This window comes from Oncorhynchus mykiss, chromosome 17 (assembly GCF_013265735.2).
Source record: "Oncorhynchus mykiss isolate Arlee chromosome 17, USDA_OmykA_1.1, whole genome shotgun sequence".
Classification (NCBI taxonomy): domain Eukaryota; kingdom Metazoa; phylum Chordata; class Actinopteri; order Salmoniformes; family Salmonidae; genus Oncorhynchus; species Oncorhynchus mykiss.
The window spans coordinates 88143678-88162115 of record NC_048581.1 but is presented as its reverse complement, the minus strand read 5'-3'; the positions used below and the strand labels follow the sequence as shown (position 1 = coordinate 88162115).

Below are 18438 nucleotides of genomic sequence, written 5' to 3'. Positions count from 1 at the left end.
AATTCAGGTTGTCTGTTCATCTTCATCAGAAAATATATTTTCAACGTAGAAATAGGTCACAAAAAAAAACAACAACTGGCTAACAACACAGTGTGAAACTGATGCAGCTACAACTGTTTGTGAGTGTATTCTAACCACACTTCTGGTGGTTGACAGTGCTGCATATAGTGTACTGTAATGTACTACAGCAGACACTGCACAGCAGGATGGAGAGAGATGACACCATTTCTCCAAGGAGTTACCACGGAATTGTGGGCCGGTCCGCAAAAGGACAGACCTGTTTACACACTCAGCTCAGAAAGACAATCTGGACACCGCTCTAATATCTTGTATAATGAGATATAAACTCATGAGATATAAAAAAAATAAACATCCCTTTTTCAGGACCCTGTCTTTCAAAGATCATTCGTAAAAATCAAAATAACTTCACAGATCTTCATTGTAAAGGGTTTAAACACTGTTTCCCATGCTTGTTCAATGAAGCATAAACAATTAAGGAACATGCACCAGTGGAACGGTCGTTAAGACACTAACAGCTTACAGACGGTAGGCAATGAAGGTCACAGTTATGAAAACTTAGGACACTAAAGAGGCCTTTCTACTGACTCTGAAAAACACCAAAAGAAAAATATCCAGGGTCCCTACACATCTGTGGCCAGGGCAATAAATTGCAATGTCATTACTGTGACACGCCTAAGACAGCACTACAGGGAGACAGGATGGACAGCTGATCGTCCTCGTAGTGGCAGACCACGTGTAACAACACCTGCACAGGATCGGTACATCCGAACATCACACCTGCGGGTCAGGTACAGGATGGCAACAACAACTGCCTGAGATATATCAGGAACGCACAATCCCTCCATCAGTGCTCAGACTGTCCGCAATAGGCTGAGAGTGGCTGGACTGAGCGCTTGTAGGCCTGTTGTAAGGCAGGTCCTCACCAGACATCACCAACAACAATGTTGCCTATGGGCACAAACCCACCGTCGCTGGACCAGACAGGACTGGCAAAAAGTGCTCTTCATTGACGAGTCGCGGTTTTGTCACACCAGGGGTGATGGTCGGATTCGCGTTTATCGCAAAGGAATCAGCGTTACACCGAGGCCTGTACTCTGGAGCGGGATCGATTTGGAGGTGGAGGGTCCGTCATGGTCTGGGGCGGTGTGTCACAGCATCATCGGACTGAGCTTGTTGTTATTGCAGGCAATCTCAACGCTGTGCGTTACAGGGAAGACATCCTCCTCCCTCATGTGGTACCATTCCTGCAGGCTCATCCTGACATGACCCTCCAGCATGACAATGCCACCAGCCATACTGCTCGTTCTGTGCATGATTAACTGCAAGACAGGAATGTCAGTGTTCTGCCATGGCCATCTGTCACGCCCTGACCATAGAGAGCTTTTTTCTATGTTGGTTAGGTCGGGGTGTGACTAGAGTGGATCATCTAGGTAATTATATTTCTATGTTGGCCTGGTATGGTTCCCAATCAGAGGCAGCTGTTTATCGTTGTCTCTGATTGGGGATCATATTTAGGCAGCCATTTCCCCTTTGTGTTTTGTGGGATCTTGACTTTGTATAGTTGCCTGTTAGCACTATAACAGCTTCACGTTTTGTTTTGTGCATTTATTGTTTTCTTTGAGTTTCACGTCATAATAAAGAGGATGGAACCATACCACGCTGCATCTTGGTCCACTCATTATGACGATCGTGACACCAGCGAAGAACCCGGATCTCAATCCCATTGAGCGCGTCTGGGACCTGTTGGGTTGGAGGGTGAGGGCTAGGGCCATTCCCCCCAGAAATGTCCGGGAACTTGCAGGTGCCTTGGTAGATGAGTGGGGTAACATCTCAAAGCAAGAACTGGCAAATCTGGTGCAGTCCATGAGGAGGAGATGCACTGCAGTACTTAATGCAGCTGGTGGCCACATCAGATACTGACTGTTACTTTTGATTTTGACCCCCCCCCCCTCCTCAGGGACACATTATTAAATTTCTGTTAGTCACATGTCTGTGGAACTTGTTCAGTTTATGTCTAAGTTGTTGAATCTTGTTGTGTTCATACAAATATTTACAAATGTTCAGTTTGCTGAAAATAAACGCAGTTGACAGTGAGGACTTTTCTTTTTATGCTTAGTTTATATGACAAAACCAAAATTATTGTAGCCAGAAATAGTGAACTTAAGAAGTAATCAATGAGTCATAGCTAAACAAAACAAAAAAGTGCTATTTTGCTACGCAGCTGGAAGGAGGGAGGAGAGGGAGAGAGAGAGAGAGGGGAGGGAGAGAGAAAATAGAGAGGGAGAAAGAGGGGGGAGAGAGAGAGGGATGAGAGAGAGTGAAAATATAGAGTGAGAGAGAGGGGAGGGAGAGAGAAAATAGAGAGGGAGAAAGAGGGGGAGAGAGAGAGAGGGGAGGGAGAGAGTGGGGGAGAGAGAGAATAGAGAGGGAGAAAGAGGGGGGGAGAGAGAGAGGGGGGAGGGAGAGAGAAAATAGAGAGGGAGAAAGAGGGGGGAGAGAGAGAGGGATGAGAGAGAGTGAAAATATAGAGGGAGAGAGAGGGGAGGGAGAGAGAAAATAGAGAGGGAGAAAGAGGGGGAGAGAGAGAGAGGGGAGGGAGAGAGTGGGGGAGAGAGAGAATAGAGAGGGAGAAAGAGGGGGGGAGAGAGAGAGGGGGGAGGGAGAGAGAAAATAGAGAGGGAGAAAGAGGGGGAGAGAGAGAGGGGGGGAGGGAGAGAGAAAATAGAGAGGGAGAAAGAGGGGGAGAGAGAGAGAGAGAGAGGGGAGGGAGAGAGCAAATAGAGAGGGAGAAAGAGGGGGGGAGAGAGGGTTCCCAGTGAATACCATTGTAAATACAACCCATATTTATGTTTATTTATTTTTCCTTGTATACTTTAACTATTTGCACATCATTATAACACTGTATAATTGTATAATTGTATATAACACTGTATAACATATTACATTTGACATTTCTCTGTAATGTTTACTGTACATTTTTTATTTCACATTTGTTTATTATCTATTTAACTTGCTTTGTCAATATAAATGTATGTTTCCCATACCAATAAAGCCCTTTCAATTGAAATTGAGAGAGGGAGAGAGAGAGGTGGGGGAGAGAGGAGGAACCGAGACAGGCAGTGTGGGGCCACGAAGAGGAGAAAGTTGAATGGGTTGTCTAACTGGTTCTGCAGAGTGAGAATAACATAACCACCCCCACCCTGGGGAAGAGGAGTTTATAAGGAGGGCAGAACACCTGAGACAACTCACTGAGGTCAGATAGCCCCGCTGCTGTCCTGTCCTCTTCTACAGCATAATTTAAATTCTCACTCGTCTCCGTCTGTGATTCTCACGCGTCTCCATCTCTCTGTCTGTGATTCTCACGCGTCTCCATCTCTCTGTCTGTGACCCTCCCTCCACCTCTCCGTCTGTGACTCTCCCTCCACCTCTCCATCTCTCTGTCTGTGTCTGTGACTCTCCCTCCACCTCTCCATCTCCCCTTCCACCATGAGCCTGAGGTCCAAGCGTATCAGCAGCTCCAGTGGCTCTGTGCGGAGACACAGCGGGGGCTTCGGTGGCATGTCTCTGGGTAGCAGCTCTCTGTACGCGGGGGGCTCAAACGGCCACCACAGCAGTCCTTTCCACTCAGTCTCTGTCAACAGGAGCCTGCTGGCCCCCCTTAACCTGGAGATCGACCCCAACCTACAGGTGACGCGCATCCATGAGAAAGAGCAGATCAAGGGCCTCAACAACCGATTCGCATCCTTCATCGATAAGGTATGTAGTCATCACTGAGAATTATTAGGTTACATCCCAATGTCTATACTAGCATACAGCTTTGATTGCTTGCCCAATACATTCATTCAAGGATAAAAAAAAAAAAATGTTTACCTTTATTTAACTAGGCAAGTCAGTTAAGAACAAATTCTTATTTACAATGACGGTCAAACTCGTAAACTCCCCAAACCCGGACGACGCTGGGCCAATTGTGCGCCGCCCTATGGGACTCCCAATCATGGCTGGTTGTGAGTGATACAGCCTGGAATTGAACCAGGGTGTCTGTAGTGACACCTCTAGGACTGAGATGCAGTGCCTTAGACCTCTGCGCCCCTCAGGAGCCCCTAGTACAACAAGCTACTTCGGTTTTAGCTATCATCATATAACATCATCATCACCACTCGGGAGCCCCTACTACAACAAGCTAGCTAGTTATCATCATATAACATCATCATCATCACTCGGGAGCCCCTACTACAACAAGCTAGCTAGTTATCATCATATAACATCATCATCACCACTCGGGAGCCCCTACTACAACAAGCTAGCTAGTTATCATCATATAACATCATCATCATCACTCGGGAGCCCCTACTACAACAAGCTAGCTAGTTATCATCATATAACATCATCATCACCACTCGGGAGCCCCTACTACAACAAGCTAGCTAGTTATCATCATATAACATCATCATCATCACTCGGGAGCCCCTACTACAACAAGCTAGCTAGTTATCATCATATAACATCATCATCACCACTCGGGAGCCCCTACTACAACAAGCTAGCTAGTTATCATCATAGATGGCACTGATTTATTGTCTTTTGAAGCAGCTACAAAAGGAGTGAAAGCTAGTTTTGGTTTTAGCCAAACTAGCCTGGAAAAGGGAGAACAAACAAAGTGTTTTGCCATCTGTGTCTGTTTTCATATGCGTTGCATCAATCACCCATTCAATCCCATTGATCACAATAGTGAGGATTTTATTTATTTATTATGCATTATTAAGTTCTCTATGATGAATCATAGATGTTTCAGAAACTGGTCACAAGACCACAAGCATACATCTATCTACAAGGTGTACTTTTACAGACAAATTTGACACCAGAAATCCTTATTCGCCAGGTCGCAGTTGCAAATGAGAACTTGTTCTCAACTAGCCTACCTGGTTAAATAAAGGTGTTCTCAACTAGCCTACCTGGTTAAATAAAGGTGTTCTCAACTAGCCTAACCTGGTTAAATAAAGGTGTTCTCAACTAGCCTACCTGGTTAAATAAAGGTGTTCTCAACTAGCCTACCTGGTTAAATAAAGGTGTTCTCAACTAGCCTACCTGGTTAAATAAAGGTGTTCTCAACTAGCCTACCTGGTTAAATAAAGGTGTTCTCAACTAGCCTACCTGGTTAAATAAAGGTGTTCTCAACTAGCCTACCTGGTTAAATAAAGGTGTTCTCAACTAGCCTACCTGGCCTAAATAATAAATAATAGATAATATAGATAAATAGATAAATAATAGACCTGGTTTGTCAGAGTATTGGGACATAGCCAAAGGTGGAATCCTGGTTCGTATGGGTTGAGATATGCAGGCATAGATCTGCTTTACATTAGTATTGGGACAGTCACAGGGGTAGTCCTGGTTTGTATGAGTATTGGAGCTGAGGTTCAGGGGTAGTCCTGGTTTGTATGAGTATTGGAGCTGAGGTTCAGGGTAGTGATGGTTTGTATGAGTACTGGAGCTGAGGTTCAGGGGTAGTCCTGGTTTGTATGAGTATTGGAGCTGAGGTTCAGGGGTAGTCCTGGTTTGTATGAGTATTGGAGCTGAGGTTCAGGGGTAGTCCTGGTTTGTATGAGTATTGGAGCTGAGGTTCAGGGTAGTGATGGTTTGTATGAGTACTGGAGCTGAGGTTCAGGGGTAGTCCTGGTTTGTATGAGTATTGGAGCTGAGGTTCAGGGGTAGTCCTGGTTTGTATGAGTATTGGAGCTGAGGTTCAGGGGTAGTCCTGGTTTGTATGAGTATTGGAGCTGAGGTTCAGGGGTAGTCCTGGTTTGTATGAGTACTGGAGCTGAGGTTCAGGGGTAGTCCTGGTTTGTATGAGTATTGGAGCTGAGGTTCAGGGGTAGTCCTGGTTTGTATGAGTATTGGAGCTGAGGTTCAGGGTAGTGATGGTTTGTATGAGTACTGGAGCTGAGGTTCAGGGGTAGTCCTGGTTTGTATGAGTATTGGAGCTGAGGTTCAGGGGTAGTCCTGGTTTGTATGAGTATTGGAGCTGAGGTTCAGGGGTAGTCCTGGTTTGTATGAGTATTGGAGCTGAGGTTCAGGGGTAGTCCTGGTTTGTATGAGTACTGGAGCTGAGGTTCAGGGGTAGTCCTGGTTTGTATGAGTATTGGAGCTGAGGTTCAGGGGTAGTCCTGGTTTGTATGAGTATTGGAGCTGAGGTTCAGGGGTAGTCCTGGTTTGTATGAGTATTGGAGCTGAGGTTCAGGGGTAGTCCTGGTTTGTATGAGTACTGGAGCTGAGGTTCAGGGGTAGTTCTGGTTTGTATGAGTATTGGAGCTGAGGTTCAGGGGTAGTCCTGGTTTGTATGAGTATTGGAGCTGAGGTTCAGGGGTAGTCCTGGTTTGTATGAGTACTGGAGCTGAGGTTCAGGGGTAGTCCTGGTTTGTATGAGTATTGGAGCTGAGGTTCAGGGGTAGTCCTGGTTTGTATAAGTATTGGAGCTGAGGTTCAGGGGTAGTCCTGGTTTGTATGAGTATTGGAGCTGAGGTTCAGGGGTAGTCCTGGTTTGTATGAGTATTGGAGCTGAGGTTCAGGGGTAGTCCTGGTTTGTATGAGTACTGGAGCTGAGGTTCAGGGGTAGTCCTGGTTTGTATGAGTATTGGAGCTGAGGTTCAGGGGTAGTCCTGGTTTGTATGAGTATTGGAGCTGAGGTTCAGGGTAGTGATGGTTTGTATGAGTACTGGAGCTGAGGTTCAGGGGTAGTCCTGGTTTGTATGAGTATTGGAGCTGAGGTTCAGGGGTAGTCCTGGTTTGTATGAGTATTGGAGCTGAGGTTCAGGGGTAGTCCTGGTTTGTATGAGTATTGGAGCTGAGGTTCAGGGGTAGTCCTGGTTTGTATGAGTACTGGAGCTGAGGTTCAGGGGTAGTCCTGGTTTGTATGAGTATTGGAGCTGAGGTTCAGGGGTAGTCCTGGTTTGTATGAGTATTGGAGCTGAGGTTCAGGGTAGTGATGGTTTGTATGAGTACTGGAGCTGAGGTTCAGGGGTAGTCCTGGTTTGTATGAGTATTGGAGCTGAGGTTCAGGGGTAGTCCTGGTTTGTATGAGTATTGGAGCTGAGGTTCAGGGGTAGTCCTGGTTTGTATGAGTATTGGAGCTGAGGTTCAGGGGTAGTCCTGGTTTGTATGAGTACTGGAGCTGAGGTTCAGGGGTAGTCCTGGTTTGTATGAGTATTGGAGCTGAGGTTCAGGGGTAGTCCTGGTTTGTATGAGTATTGGAGCTGAGGTTCAGGGGTAGTCCTGGTTTGTATGAGTATTGGAGCTGAGGTTCAGGGGTAGTCCTGGTTTGTATGAGTACTGGAGCTGAGGTTCAGGGGTAGTTCTGGTTTGTATGAGTATTGGAGCTGAGGTTCAGGGGTAGTCCTGGTTTGTATGAGTATTGGAGCTGAGGTTCAGGGGTAGTCCTGGTTTGTATGAGTACTGGAGCTGAGGTTCAGGGGTAGTCCTGGTTTGTATGAGTATTGGAGCTGAGGTTCAGGGGTAGTCCTGGTTTGTATAAGTATTGGAGCTGAGGTTCAGGGGTAGTCCTGGTTTGTATGAGTATTGGAGCTGTGGTTCAGGGGTAGTCCTGGTTTGTATGAGTACTGGAGCTGAGGTTCAGGGGTAGTCCTGGTTTGTATGAGTACTGGAGCTGAGGTTCAGGGATAGTCCTGGTTTGTATGAGTAATGGAGCTGAGGTTCAGGGGTAGTGATGGTTTGTAGGAGTACTGGAGCTGTGGTTCAGGGTAGTGATGGTTCGTATGAGTATTGGAGCTGAGGTTCAGGGGTAGTGATGGTTTGTAGGAGTACTGGAGCTGTGGTTCAGGGTAGTGATGGTTTGTATGAGTATTGGAGCTGAGGTTCAGGGATAGTCCTGGTTTGTATGAGTATTGGAGCTGAGGTTCAGGGATAGTCCTGGTTTGTATGAGTATTGGAGCTGAGGTTCAGGGATAGTCCTGGTTTGTATGAGTATTGGAGCTGAGATTCAGGGGTAAACATGACTTACAGTTTATAAGTATTCAGTCTTTGGCACATTTAGACATGGCTTAGTTGACTAATTGGGTTCAAGCACAGGTGCAGATGTTGTAGGTATGTAAATTGGGTCTGAAATGCAAATGTACACCAGCAGTATTTTTATGAGAATTGGGGGTGCCACACAGCAGTAAACCTGTTTAATATATATATATATATATATATATATATATATATATATATATATATATATATACATATACAAAAGTATGTGGACACCCCTTCAAATTAGTGGATTTGGCTATTTCAGCCACAGACGTTGCTGACAGGTGTATAAAATCAAGCACACAGCCATGCAATCTCCATAGACAAACATTGGCAGTAGAATGGTCTTTACTGAAGAGCCCAGTGACATTCAACTTGGCACTGTCATAGGATGCCACCTTTCCAACAAGTCGGTTCGTAAAATGTCTGACCTGCTAGAGCTGCCCCGGTCAACTGTAAGTGCTGTTATTGTGAAGTGGAAACGTCTAGGAGCATCAACAGCTCAGCTTGCGAAGTGATAGGTCACACAAGCTCACAGAACTGGACCGCCGTGCAACACACACTATCGATTTCCAAACTGCCTCTGGAAACAACATCGGCACAATACGTGTTTGTCGTGTAAAGCTCTCAGCCATATTGGGCTCTGGATCGATGGAAATTCGGATATCAGTTTGACTTGAGCTAAACCATGAAAACAAAGTCACCTGCTCTTTCACAGCCGTGGTCACTGATACACGACTCATCTTGCATTACAATTCCCCTTTCTCACGGAGTGGGTAACAGAGTCACAATAGAGGCTTTGTGCCTGTTCTACGCTACGGATCACCAGCTCTACAGTTCTGGGGTTTCCTGTAATAACAAGCTCCTATTCCTCTCAGAAGGTAGCCTGGACCTGAGATATTTTGACACAAATCATGCCCTAATGGTGTGATTCACTTGGAATGCAAAGCCCATTTAAAGACATCAAATGACAAGTCCAATACATGTTAAGACGTCAAATGGGTCAAATACATGTAAAGTCCCATGTCCTATTTCTCTCAGCTCGGTGCTAACCTGATAAAAAAAAACAGGTCAGACGTGGTGTGATCATCCAAGACCGGAAGACGCCCTGAAGTGTTTTTGGAAGGTGAGCTTTTGTGTTGATCGCAGACAGACAATGGGAAGAGAATACTGAGACCTTGGGCTTGAAATAGATCCTAGAGAGATCTCAGTCAGTTGTAGCTGTTAAAAAAAACAGAATAATTTACTTAACATGCAAGCACTGTTGTCTACAGTGTTGTCCATTGTAATATAGTCTGGGAGATTGCTTCAGATTGCTTCTGATTGCTTCAAAGGTCTCTTAATTAAACAGATCACTCCAAGCCCATACATTACTGCAGAAAACATGTTTGGAAAGTAAAGGGCCTCAATGACATATCAAGACAAAAATATTGTAGCAATTTGAGGTGGCTAGTCCAACCAGGACTTGGACCCAGGTCCCTGCGACTGTCAGTCCAGACTTAAGCCATTACACCAAGGGGTGTAGAACCAAGACAACGTCTTGTACCAAGGTCTCTATTAAAGTTGCTACAATGTATATGTATAGTGGACTACACTCAACATCTTCTTCCCGATGCTTCCCAATGCTTCCTGATGCTTCCTGATGCTTCCCGATGCTTCCTGATGCTTCCCGGTGCTTATTGATGCTTCGTGATGCTTCCTGATGCTCCCTGGTGCTTCCCGATGCTCCCTGATGCTTCCTGGTGCTTCCTGATGCTTGGACTGTTGTGACTATTTCATCAGCTACGGGCTTTTCTCTCTCTCCACCCTTTTAGGTGCGTTTCCTGGAGCAGCAGAACAAGATGTTAGAGACTAAGTTTGATCTGCTGCACGGTAAGCAGACGGGCCGCTCCAACATCGAGCCGCTATTCGAGGTCTACATGGCCAACCTCCGCCGCCAGATGGACGTGGTCAACAACGACAAGACCAAGCTGGACGGCGAGCTGAGGAACATGCAAGGTCTGGTGGAGGACTTCAAACACAAGTAGGAGCCTGCCTGTCTGTCTGTCTGTCTGTCTGTCTGTCTGTCTGTCTGTAGTCACAGCAGCCTGTCTGTCTGTCTGTCTGGAGGGCTGAGGAACATGCAAGGTCTGGTGGAGGACTTCAAACACAAGTAGGAGCCTGCCTGTCTGTCTGTCTGTCTGTCTGTCTGTCTGGAGGGAGGGAGGGAGGGAGGGAGGGCTGAGGAACATGCAGGGGCTGGTGGGGGACTTCAACCACAAAAAGTCTCAGTAGCCTTAAACAGATTTGTCAGGAATTGAGACAGAGCCAACCTATTTATTAAACCCTAAATGATGTATGCCAGAACCTTGCTTCCATGACCTAATTCAATATCTGGTCACCTGTTCTTCTTACCTAGATACGAAGATGAGATCAACAAGAGAAATAATCTGGAGAACGAATTTGTGATCCTGAAAAAGGTGAGAACATCACAGTTCCTCAGTGATACCTGATTTGTGTTTTAATGGTGCGGTCTCTGAAGTTCAACATGTCTTCTGGACTACAATACCATACTATACCATACAACTTGATGTTGTAATCAGCGATACAGTGCAGCACCATGGGAGTGAGGGTGAGTTATTAAACAAGCACTGCAGGGGAAAAGACACAGCAAGGCAGAGACAACAATAGCTAGTATGAGCAAACCTACCCCACCTTCTACGAGATGAAAAAACGCTAAGCTCGTAAGATATCATATCACCACTGAACAAGAACTGAGCGTGCGGTCTGTAGGGGAGACAGAGAAAATCTCAACCAATCACGATCAAAGACAATTTCAACCTAACTAATAGCTTTGCAATGAAACTTTCGCAATCCGTCTAAATTGTTCCTGGTATGTTTCGCCAAACAGTGGTAGCTACATTGGAGTCATTTAGCAGACGCTCTTATCCAGATCAATTTGGATTAAGTGCCTCGCTCAAGGGCACATCGGCAGATGTTTCACCTAGTCGGCTCAGGGATTCAAACTAGCGACCTTTTGGTTACTGACCCAATGCTCTTAACCGCTAGCCTACGAGTAACTACAGTTTGTTGTCCTTTCAGGATGTGGACTCAGCATACCTGGTGAAGGCAGACCTGGAAAACAAGGGAGGAGCTCTGACTGATGAGATAAACTTCCTCAGGTCCATCTATGAGGAGGTAAGGTCATTACTGTATTTACTGTATTACAATATATTACAATTTAACACAATACAATATATTACAATACATTACAATATATTACAATGCAATACATTACAATACATTACATTACATTACAATACAATATATTACAATACATTACATTACATTACAATACAATATATTACAATACATTACAATACAATACAGTATATTACAATACAATATCTTCCAATACAATATATTACAATACAACACAATATATTACAATACAATACATTACAATATATTACAATATAATACATTACAATATCTTAAAATACAATACAATATTATACAATACAATACATTACAATACATTACAAGGCAATACTATATTACAATACAATATATTACATTACAATATAATATATTACAATACAAAATATTACAATACAATATATTACAATATAATATAATATATTACAATACAATATATTACAATATAATATAATATATTACAATACAATGCAATATAATAGATTACAATACAATATATTACAATACAATACAATATATTACAATACAAAATATCACCAAACAATATAGTACAATACAATACAATATATTACATTACAATATATTACAATACAATACACAAGTAGCCCTGTATGGCGCAGGCAGTTGGTGAAAGGTTGTAGGTTCAAATCCGACATGGGGCGGCAGGGTAGCCTAGTGGTTTGAGCGTTTGACTAGTAACCGGAAGGTTGCAAGTTCAAACCCCCTGAGCTGACAAGGTACAAATTTGTCAGTCTGCCCCTGAACAGGCAGTTAGTTAACCCACTATTCCTAGGCCGTCATTGAAAATAAGAATTTGTTTTTAACTGACTTGCCAGGTTAAATAAAGGTAAAATAAAATAAATAAATAAAAAACGATCACATACAAAGACATGTATGAACACACTGTACTGTTAGAATGTTTGTTTCCACCCAGGAGCTGCGTGAGCTGCAGGCCAGCATCAGGGACACCTCTGTGGTGGTGCAGATGGACAACAGTCGAGACCTCAACATGGACCAGATAGTGGCTGACGTCAAGGCTCAGTACGAAGACATTGCTACCAAAAGCCGAGAGGAGGCTGAGACGTGGTACAAATCCAAGGTGAACAACAGTTGACTATTCTAGGATTTAAGTGGTTAAAAAGAGGATTTTTTTGTCTTACTACATTGAAATCAATATTATATTACAATACAATACATTACAATATCTTAAAATACAATACAATATATAACAATACAATATATTACAATACAATACATTACAATATCTTAAAATACAATACAATATACTACTGAGCCATAGTTGCTGGAACCATTCAGCCAGGCTAGACCAAGGAGTGGAATGATAGCTAAACAGACTGGTAGCCTGGCTAGACCAAGGAGTGGAATGATAGCTAAACAGACTGGTTGCCAGGCTAGACCAAGGAGTGGAATGTTAGCTAAACAGACTGCTTGCCAGGCTAGACCAAGGAGTGGAATGTTAGCTAAACAGACTGGTTGCCAGGCTAGACCAATGAGTGGAATGTTAGCTAAACAGACTGGTAGCCAGGCTAGACCAAGGAGTGGAATGTTAGCTAAACAGACTGGTAGCCAGGCTAGACCAAGGAGTGGAATGTTAGCTAAACAGACTGGTAGCCAGGCTAGACCAAGGAGTGGAATGACAGCTAAACAGACTGGTAGCCAGGCTAGACCAAGGAGTGGAATGTTAGCTAAACAGACTGGTAGCCAGGCTAGACCAAGGAGTGGAATGTTAGCTAAACAGACTGGTAGCCAGGCTAGAACAAGGAGTGGAATGTTAGCTAAACAGACTGGTAGCCAGGCTAGACCAAGGAGTGGAATGACAGCTAAACAGACTGGTAGCCAGGCTAGACCAAGGAATGGAATGTTAGCTAAACAGACTGGTTGCCAGGCTAGACCAAAGAGTGGAATGATAGCTAAACAGACTGGTTGCCAGGCTACAAGAGAAGTGGTCTCAGGACCTTTAAGTAATGCATCGTGTTCTTTTCCCTCAGTTCAACCAGATGGCCGCCCAGGCCATGCAGTACGGAGACGAGCTGAGGAACACCAAGGGAGAGATAGCAGAAATCAACCGCTTGATCGGCCGTCTGCAGAGTGAGATGGAAGCTGTCAAAAGACTGGTAGTTTGCTCACTTCTTCAACTCAGTTCACTTATGGTTCGGACCGTTTTGAGGCACGGTAATATCAAACAATAGATGCAGCACCCTGTTGGATGGGATCTACTTCCTGGGATAAAAGATTCAGAAGTTATGCCATAGAGTGTTGCCGCGAAGGCCGTATATATGCCATTCGGTGTGATGAGGCTTGACAGGGGGCAGTATTTTCACATCCGGATGAAATGCATGCCCAAATTCAACGGCGTGCTACTGATCTCCAGAAGATAAGATATGCATTTTATTAGTATATTTGGATAGAAAACACTCTGAAGTTTCTAAAACTGTTTGAATCATGTCTGTGAGTATAACAGAACTTATTTAGCAGGCGAAACCCCAAGGACAAACCATTCTGATTAGTTTTTTGAGGTCACTCTCTTTTCAATAGGTTTTCATTTGGGAATCTCGATTTCTAAGGGACCTTCTTGCAGTTCCAATCGCTTCCACTGGATGTCAACAGTCTTTAGAAATTGGTTGAGGTTATTCCTTTGTGTAATGAAGTAGTACGGCCATATTGAACGAGGGTAACTTGTAGTGTACTGTTAGTTAGAGGCGCGTGAAGCTAGCGTCAGTTTGTTTTCCTCCTGTATTGAACACAGATCATCCCGTCTTCAAATGTATTGATTATTTATGTGAAAAAATACCTAAAGTTGTATTACAAAAGTAGTTTGAAATGTTTTGGCAAAGTTTACAGGTAACTTTTGAGCTATTTTGTAGTCACCGGTTGGAACCGGTGTTTTTCTGGATCAAACGCGCCAAATAAATGGACATTTTGGACATATATTGATGGAATTAATCGAACAAAAGGACCATTTGTGATGTTTATGGGACATATTGGAGTGCCAACAAAAGAAGCTCGTCAAAGATAAGGCATGAATTATATTTTTATTTCTGCGTTTTGTGTCGCGCCTGCAGGGTTGAAATATGCTTCTCTCTCTTTGTTTACTATGGCGCTATCCTCAGATAATAGCATCGTTTGCTTTCGCCGAAAAGCCTTTTTGAAATCTGACATGTTGGCTGGATTCACAACAAGTGTAGCTTTAATTTGCTATCTTGCATGTGTAATTTCATGCAAATTTGATTTATTTGAATTTGGCGCACTGCATTTTCACTGGCTTTTGGCCAGGTGGGACGCTACCATCCCGCATATCCCAGAGAGGTAAGCAAGTACTGCCATGGACTTAATGCAGCCGTAACCCTGGTGTTGACGTCACATGGCGTGCCAACCTGGTGAACCAGATAGCCGAGGCTGAGAGGCCGGGGGGGAGCTGTCTGTGGAAGTGGCGAAGTCTCTAACCTAACCTAACTCTAACTATACATATCTATAATGTAGCGAGCCAACCTGGAGGACCAGATAGCCGAGGCTGAGGGCCGCGGGGAGCTGGCTGTGAAGGAGGCTAAGTCCAGGATCAGAGATCTGGAGGATGCTCTGCAGAGGGCCAAGCAGGACATGGCCAGACAGCTCAGAGAGTACCAGGACCTGATGAACGTCAAGCTGGCTCTGGACATAGAGATAGCCACCTACAGAAAATTACTGGAGGGAGAGGAGGACAGGTATGGAGGGGGAGGACAGGTATGGAGGGAGAGGGCAGGTATTGGGGGGGGGGGTATGGAGGGAGGGAGAGGAGGACAGGTATGGAGGGGGATGAGGACAGGTTGGAGGGAGAGGACAGGTATGGGGGGGTAGGTATGGAGGGAGAGGAGGACAGGTATGAAGGGGGAGGACAGGTATGGAGGGAGAGAACAGGTGTAGAGGGAGAGGAGGACAGGTATGAAGGGGGAGGACAGTTATTAAGGGAGAGGACAGGTATGGAGGGAGAGGAGGACAGGTATGGAGGGAGAGGAGGACAGGTATGAAGGGGGAGGACAGGTATGGAGGGAGAGGAGGACAGGTATGAAGGGGGAGGACAGGTATGGAGGGAGAGGAGGACAGGTATGAAGGGGGAGGACAGGTATGGAGGGAGAGGAGGACAGGTATGAAGGGGGAGGACAGGTATGGAGGGAGAGGACAGGTATGGAGGGAGAGGAGGACAGGTATGGAGGGAGAGGAGGACAGGTATGAAGGGGGAGGACAGGTATGGAGGGAGAGAACAGGTGTAGAGGGAGAGGAGGACAGGTATGAAGGGGGAGGACAGTTAATAAAGGAGAGGACAGGTATGGAGGGAGAGGAGGACAGGTATGGAGGGAGTGGACAGGTATGAAGGGAGAGAACAGGTGTAGAGGGAGAGGAGGACAGGTATGAAGGGGGAGGACAGTTAATAAAGGAGAGGACAGGTATGGAGGGAGAGGAGGACAGGTATGGAGGGAGAGGAGGACAGGTATGAAGGGAGAGGAGGACAGGTATGGAGGGAGAGGACAGGTATGGAGGGAGAGGAGGACAGTTAATAAAGGAGAGGACAGGTATGGAGGGAGAGGAGGACAGGTATGGAGGGAGTGGACAGGTATGGAGGGAGAGGAGGACAGGTATGGAGGGAGAGGAGGACAGGTATGGAGGGAGAGGAGGACAGGTATGGAGGGAGAGGAGGACAGGTATGGAGGGAGTGGACAGGTATGGAGGGAGAGGAGGACAGTTAATAAAGGAGAGGACAGGTATGGAGGGAGAGGAGGACAGGTATGGAGGGAGTGGACAGGTATGGAGGGAGAGGAGGACAGGTATGGAGGGAGAGGAGGACAGGTATGGAGGGAGAGGAGGACAGGTATGGAGGGAGAGGAGGACAGGTATGGAGGGAGTGGACAGGTATGGAGGGAGAGGAGGACAGTTAATAAAGGAGAGGACAGGTATGGAGGGAGAGGAGGACAGGTATGGAGGGAGTGGACAGGTATGGAGGGAGAGGAGGACAGGTATGGAGGGAGAGGAGGACAGGTATGGAGGGAGTGGACAGGTATGGAGGGAGAGGACAGGTATGAAGGGAGAGGACAGGTATGAAGGGAGAGGACAGGTATGGAGGGAGAGAACAGGTATGAAGGGAGAGGAGGACAGTTATTATTATAGACACACATTATACAGTATGTATGGTGTCTATAGGTTGAGGTTCTAAACAAGGACCGAACAATGTGTGAAAAGTATTATCTGCAATATTTTCCCAAACTGAAGCAGCACACTTGTATCTATTTTTCTCTCAGGATTGGACATCAATCTATTCTCAACATCCAGTCAGTGTCCAACTACAGTAAGTAGTATACTGTATGTACTACTGAAAGAATTTCATCAGTGAATGTACTCTATTTAATGTTATCCATTGACTCGAATGACACTAAATGCTGTATTGTTCACACACAAGATCAGATTTTAGGGCTCTAACCAATAGACTGCCGCTGTTGTGTTCTGTCGTTCAGTCCAGGTTCTAACCAATAGACTGCCGCTGTTGTGTTCTGTCGTTCAGTCCAGGTTCTAACCAATAGACTGCCGCTGTTGTGTTCTGTCGTTCTGTCCAGGTTCTAACCAATAGACTGCCGCTGTTGTGTTCTGTCGTTCTGTCCAGGTTCTAACCAATAGACTGCCGCTGTTGTGTTCTGTCGTTCTGTCCAGGTTCTAACCAATAGACTGCCGCTGTTGTGTTCTGTCGTTCTGTCCAGGTTCTAACCAATAGACTGCCTCTGTTGTGTTCTGTCCAGGTTCTAACCAATAGACTGCCTCTGTTGTGTTCTGTCGTTCTGTCCAGGTTCTAACCAATAGACTGCCTCTGTTGTGTTCTGTCCAGATTCTAACCAATAGACTGCCTCTGTTGTGTTCTGTCGTTCTGTCCAGGTTCTAAGAGTTCCAGTAATGGATACAACAGCAGCTCCATCTCCCCTACACCGAAGCTGCTGATTAAAACAACTGAACAAAAAGACAGCTCCAGATTCAGCTCTCATTAAAAAAAAACCTGTCGGATCCTTCTGGCTGAGGGTGAAGAACCATTATATAAGAGTTTATAACAGATCTATAGCAACTTTCTGGATTATTTGTGTCAATCTACATTCTGTAAAGAGCACGAGAGAATAGCATAAGATCATGACATGATAGATTTGTGTTTGTAGCTAGAGGAACATAAACATTTGTTGTTCTTACTGTAAAGAAAATAAAAAAGATATGTATCAGTATATAAAAATATGTTTTTTTGAGAAACCGTTTGTCTTATTTGGCACATACAGACTGCTATGCAACAGCTGGAATAGAGGTCAAAACCCATTGTAGTGAGACAGCAGACTAATAACAGCATCGTCCTCATGCAGCGAGATAATGGTTCTTATGGGGTCAGGAAACAGGACACCACCAACTGGGTTTGGCTATCTACTTCCTGTGTCACAGGTGCATGCTGTAGACAGGGCTAATAGAGGTGATTTTCTACTGAACTTACTGAGAGAGTTCTGTTAAAGTTTAGAATTCATTACATAAACAAACTCCTCTTCTTCAGATAGATGATCTTTCTTTAGAAAACTGTCAAGCTTGCTCATCATCTCCCTTTTTCTCTACGGTTCTTTAATTGCATCAGCTCTTTGGCGTGTTTAATGGCTACCACGAATGACATTATATTTGAAAAAATTCCCCATCTACTTCCATGACCCAAGTCTTTTCTTGCAAAAAAAACATCTTTAGCTAATGCTAATCGATGAGATTCATGTAGCTAGTACTGGTCGTTGTGACGTTCCTGGAGAACCTGCTCCGGTTCCGCCAGAAACACCATCACCATGTCGACCACCGCAAACGCCTAACCGACTTCGGACACGGGGGGGGGGGTTTCTGCCTCGATGATGCTATTGACACTCTACGGGGGATACCTGTGCACCATGCGGGGATACCGCTACATGAACAAGCAGAAAGAGCTGCAGGTCGCGGCAGAAAAACCAGGAAGTAGAGGCCCTCAGTCCATAGAGGCCTGGATCGTTTGTCCACAAACTCATGGACATTTCTATTCCTCTCAATAGACTTCACAATGATAATATTTGGGTATTGATCGTGTGATCAACTGTTTTGTGTAGTCAAAGAATGAGAATGTCTTCAGTCTCTTTCTCCTCATGGTCCTGGGACTTGACCCTTTAGCACACA

At 45.0% G+C, this 18438-nt stretch overlaps 1 protein-coding gene across 1 annotated transcript; it reads left to right on the top strand.

The window, feature by feature from the left end:
- The first annotated feature begins 3111 nt into the window (after positions 1 to 3111).
- On the top strand, positions 3112 to 17500 carry LOC110493297 (keratin, type II cytoskeletal 8-like). Its single transcript, XM_036950920.1, has 9 exons — positions 3112 to 3777; positions 9858 to 10066; positions 10442 to 10502; positions 11125 to 11220; positions 12176 to 12340; positions 13251 to 13376; positions 14743 to 14963; positions 16533 to 16579; positions 17158 to 17500. The coding sequence occupies exons 1-9, from the start codon at positions 3508 to 3510 to the stop codon at positions 17265 to 17267; spliced, it is 1305 nt and encodes a 434-aa protein (XP_036806815.1). The 5' UTR covers positions 3112 to 3507; the 3' UTR covers positions 17268 to 17500.
- The last annotated feature ends 938 nt before the right edge of the window (positions 17501 to 18438 follow it).

Coding starts and splice junctions, on each gene's coding strand:
- LOC110493297 (XM_036950920.1), top strand. CDS start 3,508: ATGAGCCTGAGGTCCAAGCGTATCAGCAGCTCCAGTGGCTCTGTGCGG. Junction 10,067..10,441: donor GTGGAGGACTTCAAACACAA/GTAGGAGCCTGC, acceptor CTTCTTACCTAG/ATACGAAGATGAGATCAACA. Junction 14,964..16,532: donor CTGGAGGGAGAGGAGGACAG/GTATGGAGGGGG, acceptor TTTTTCTCTCAG/GATTGGACATCAATCTATTC.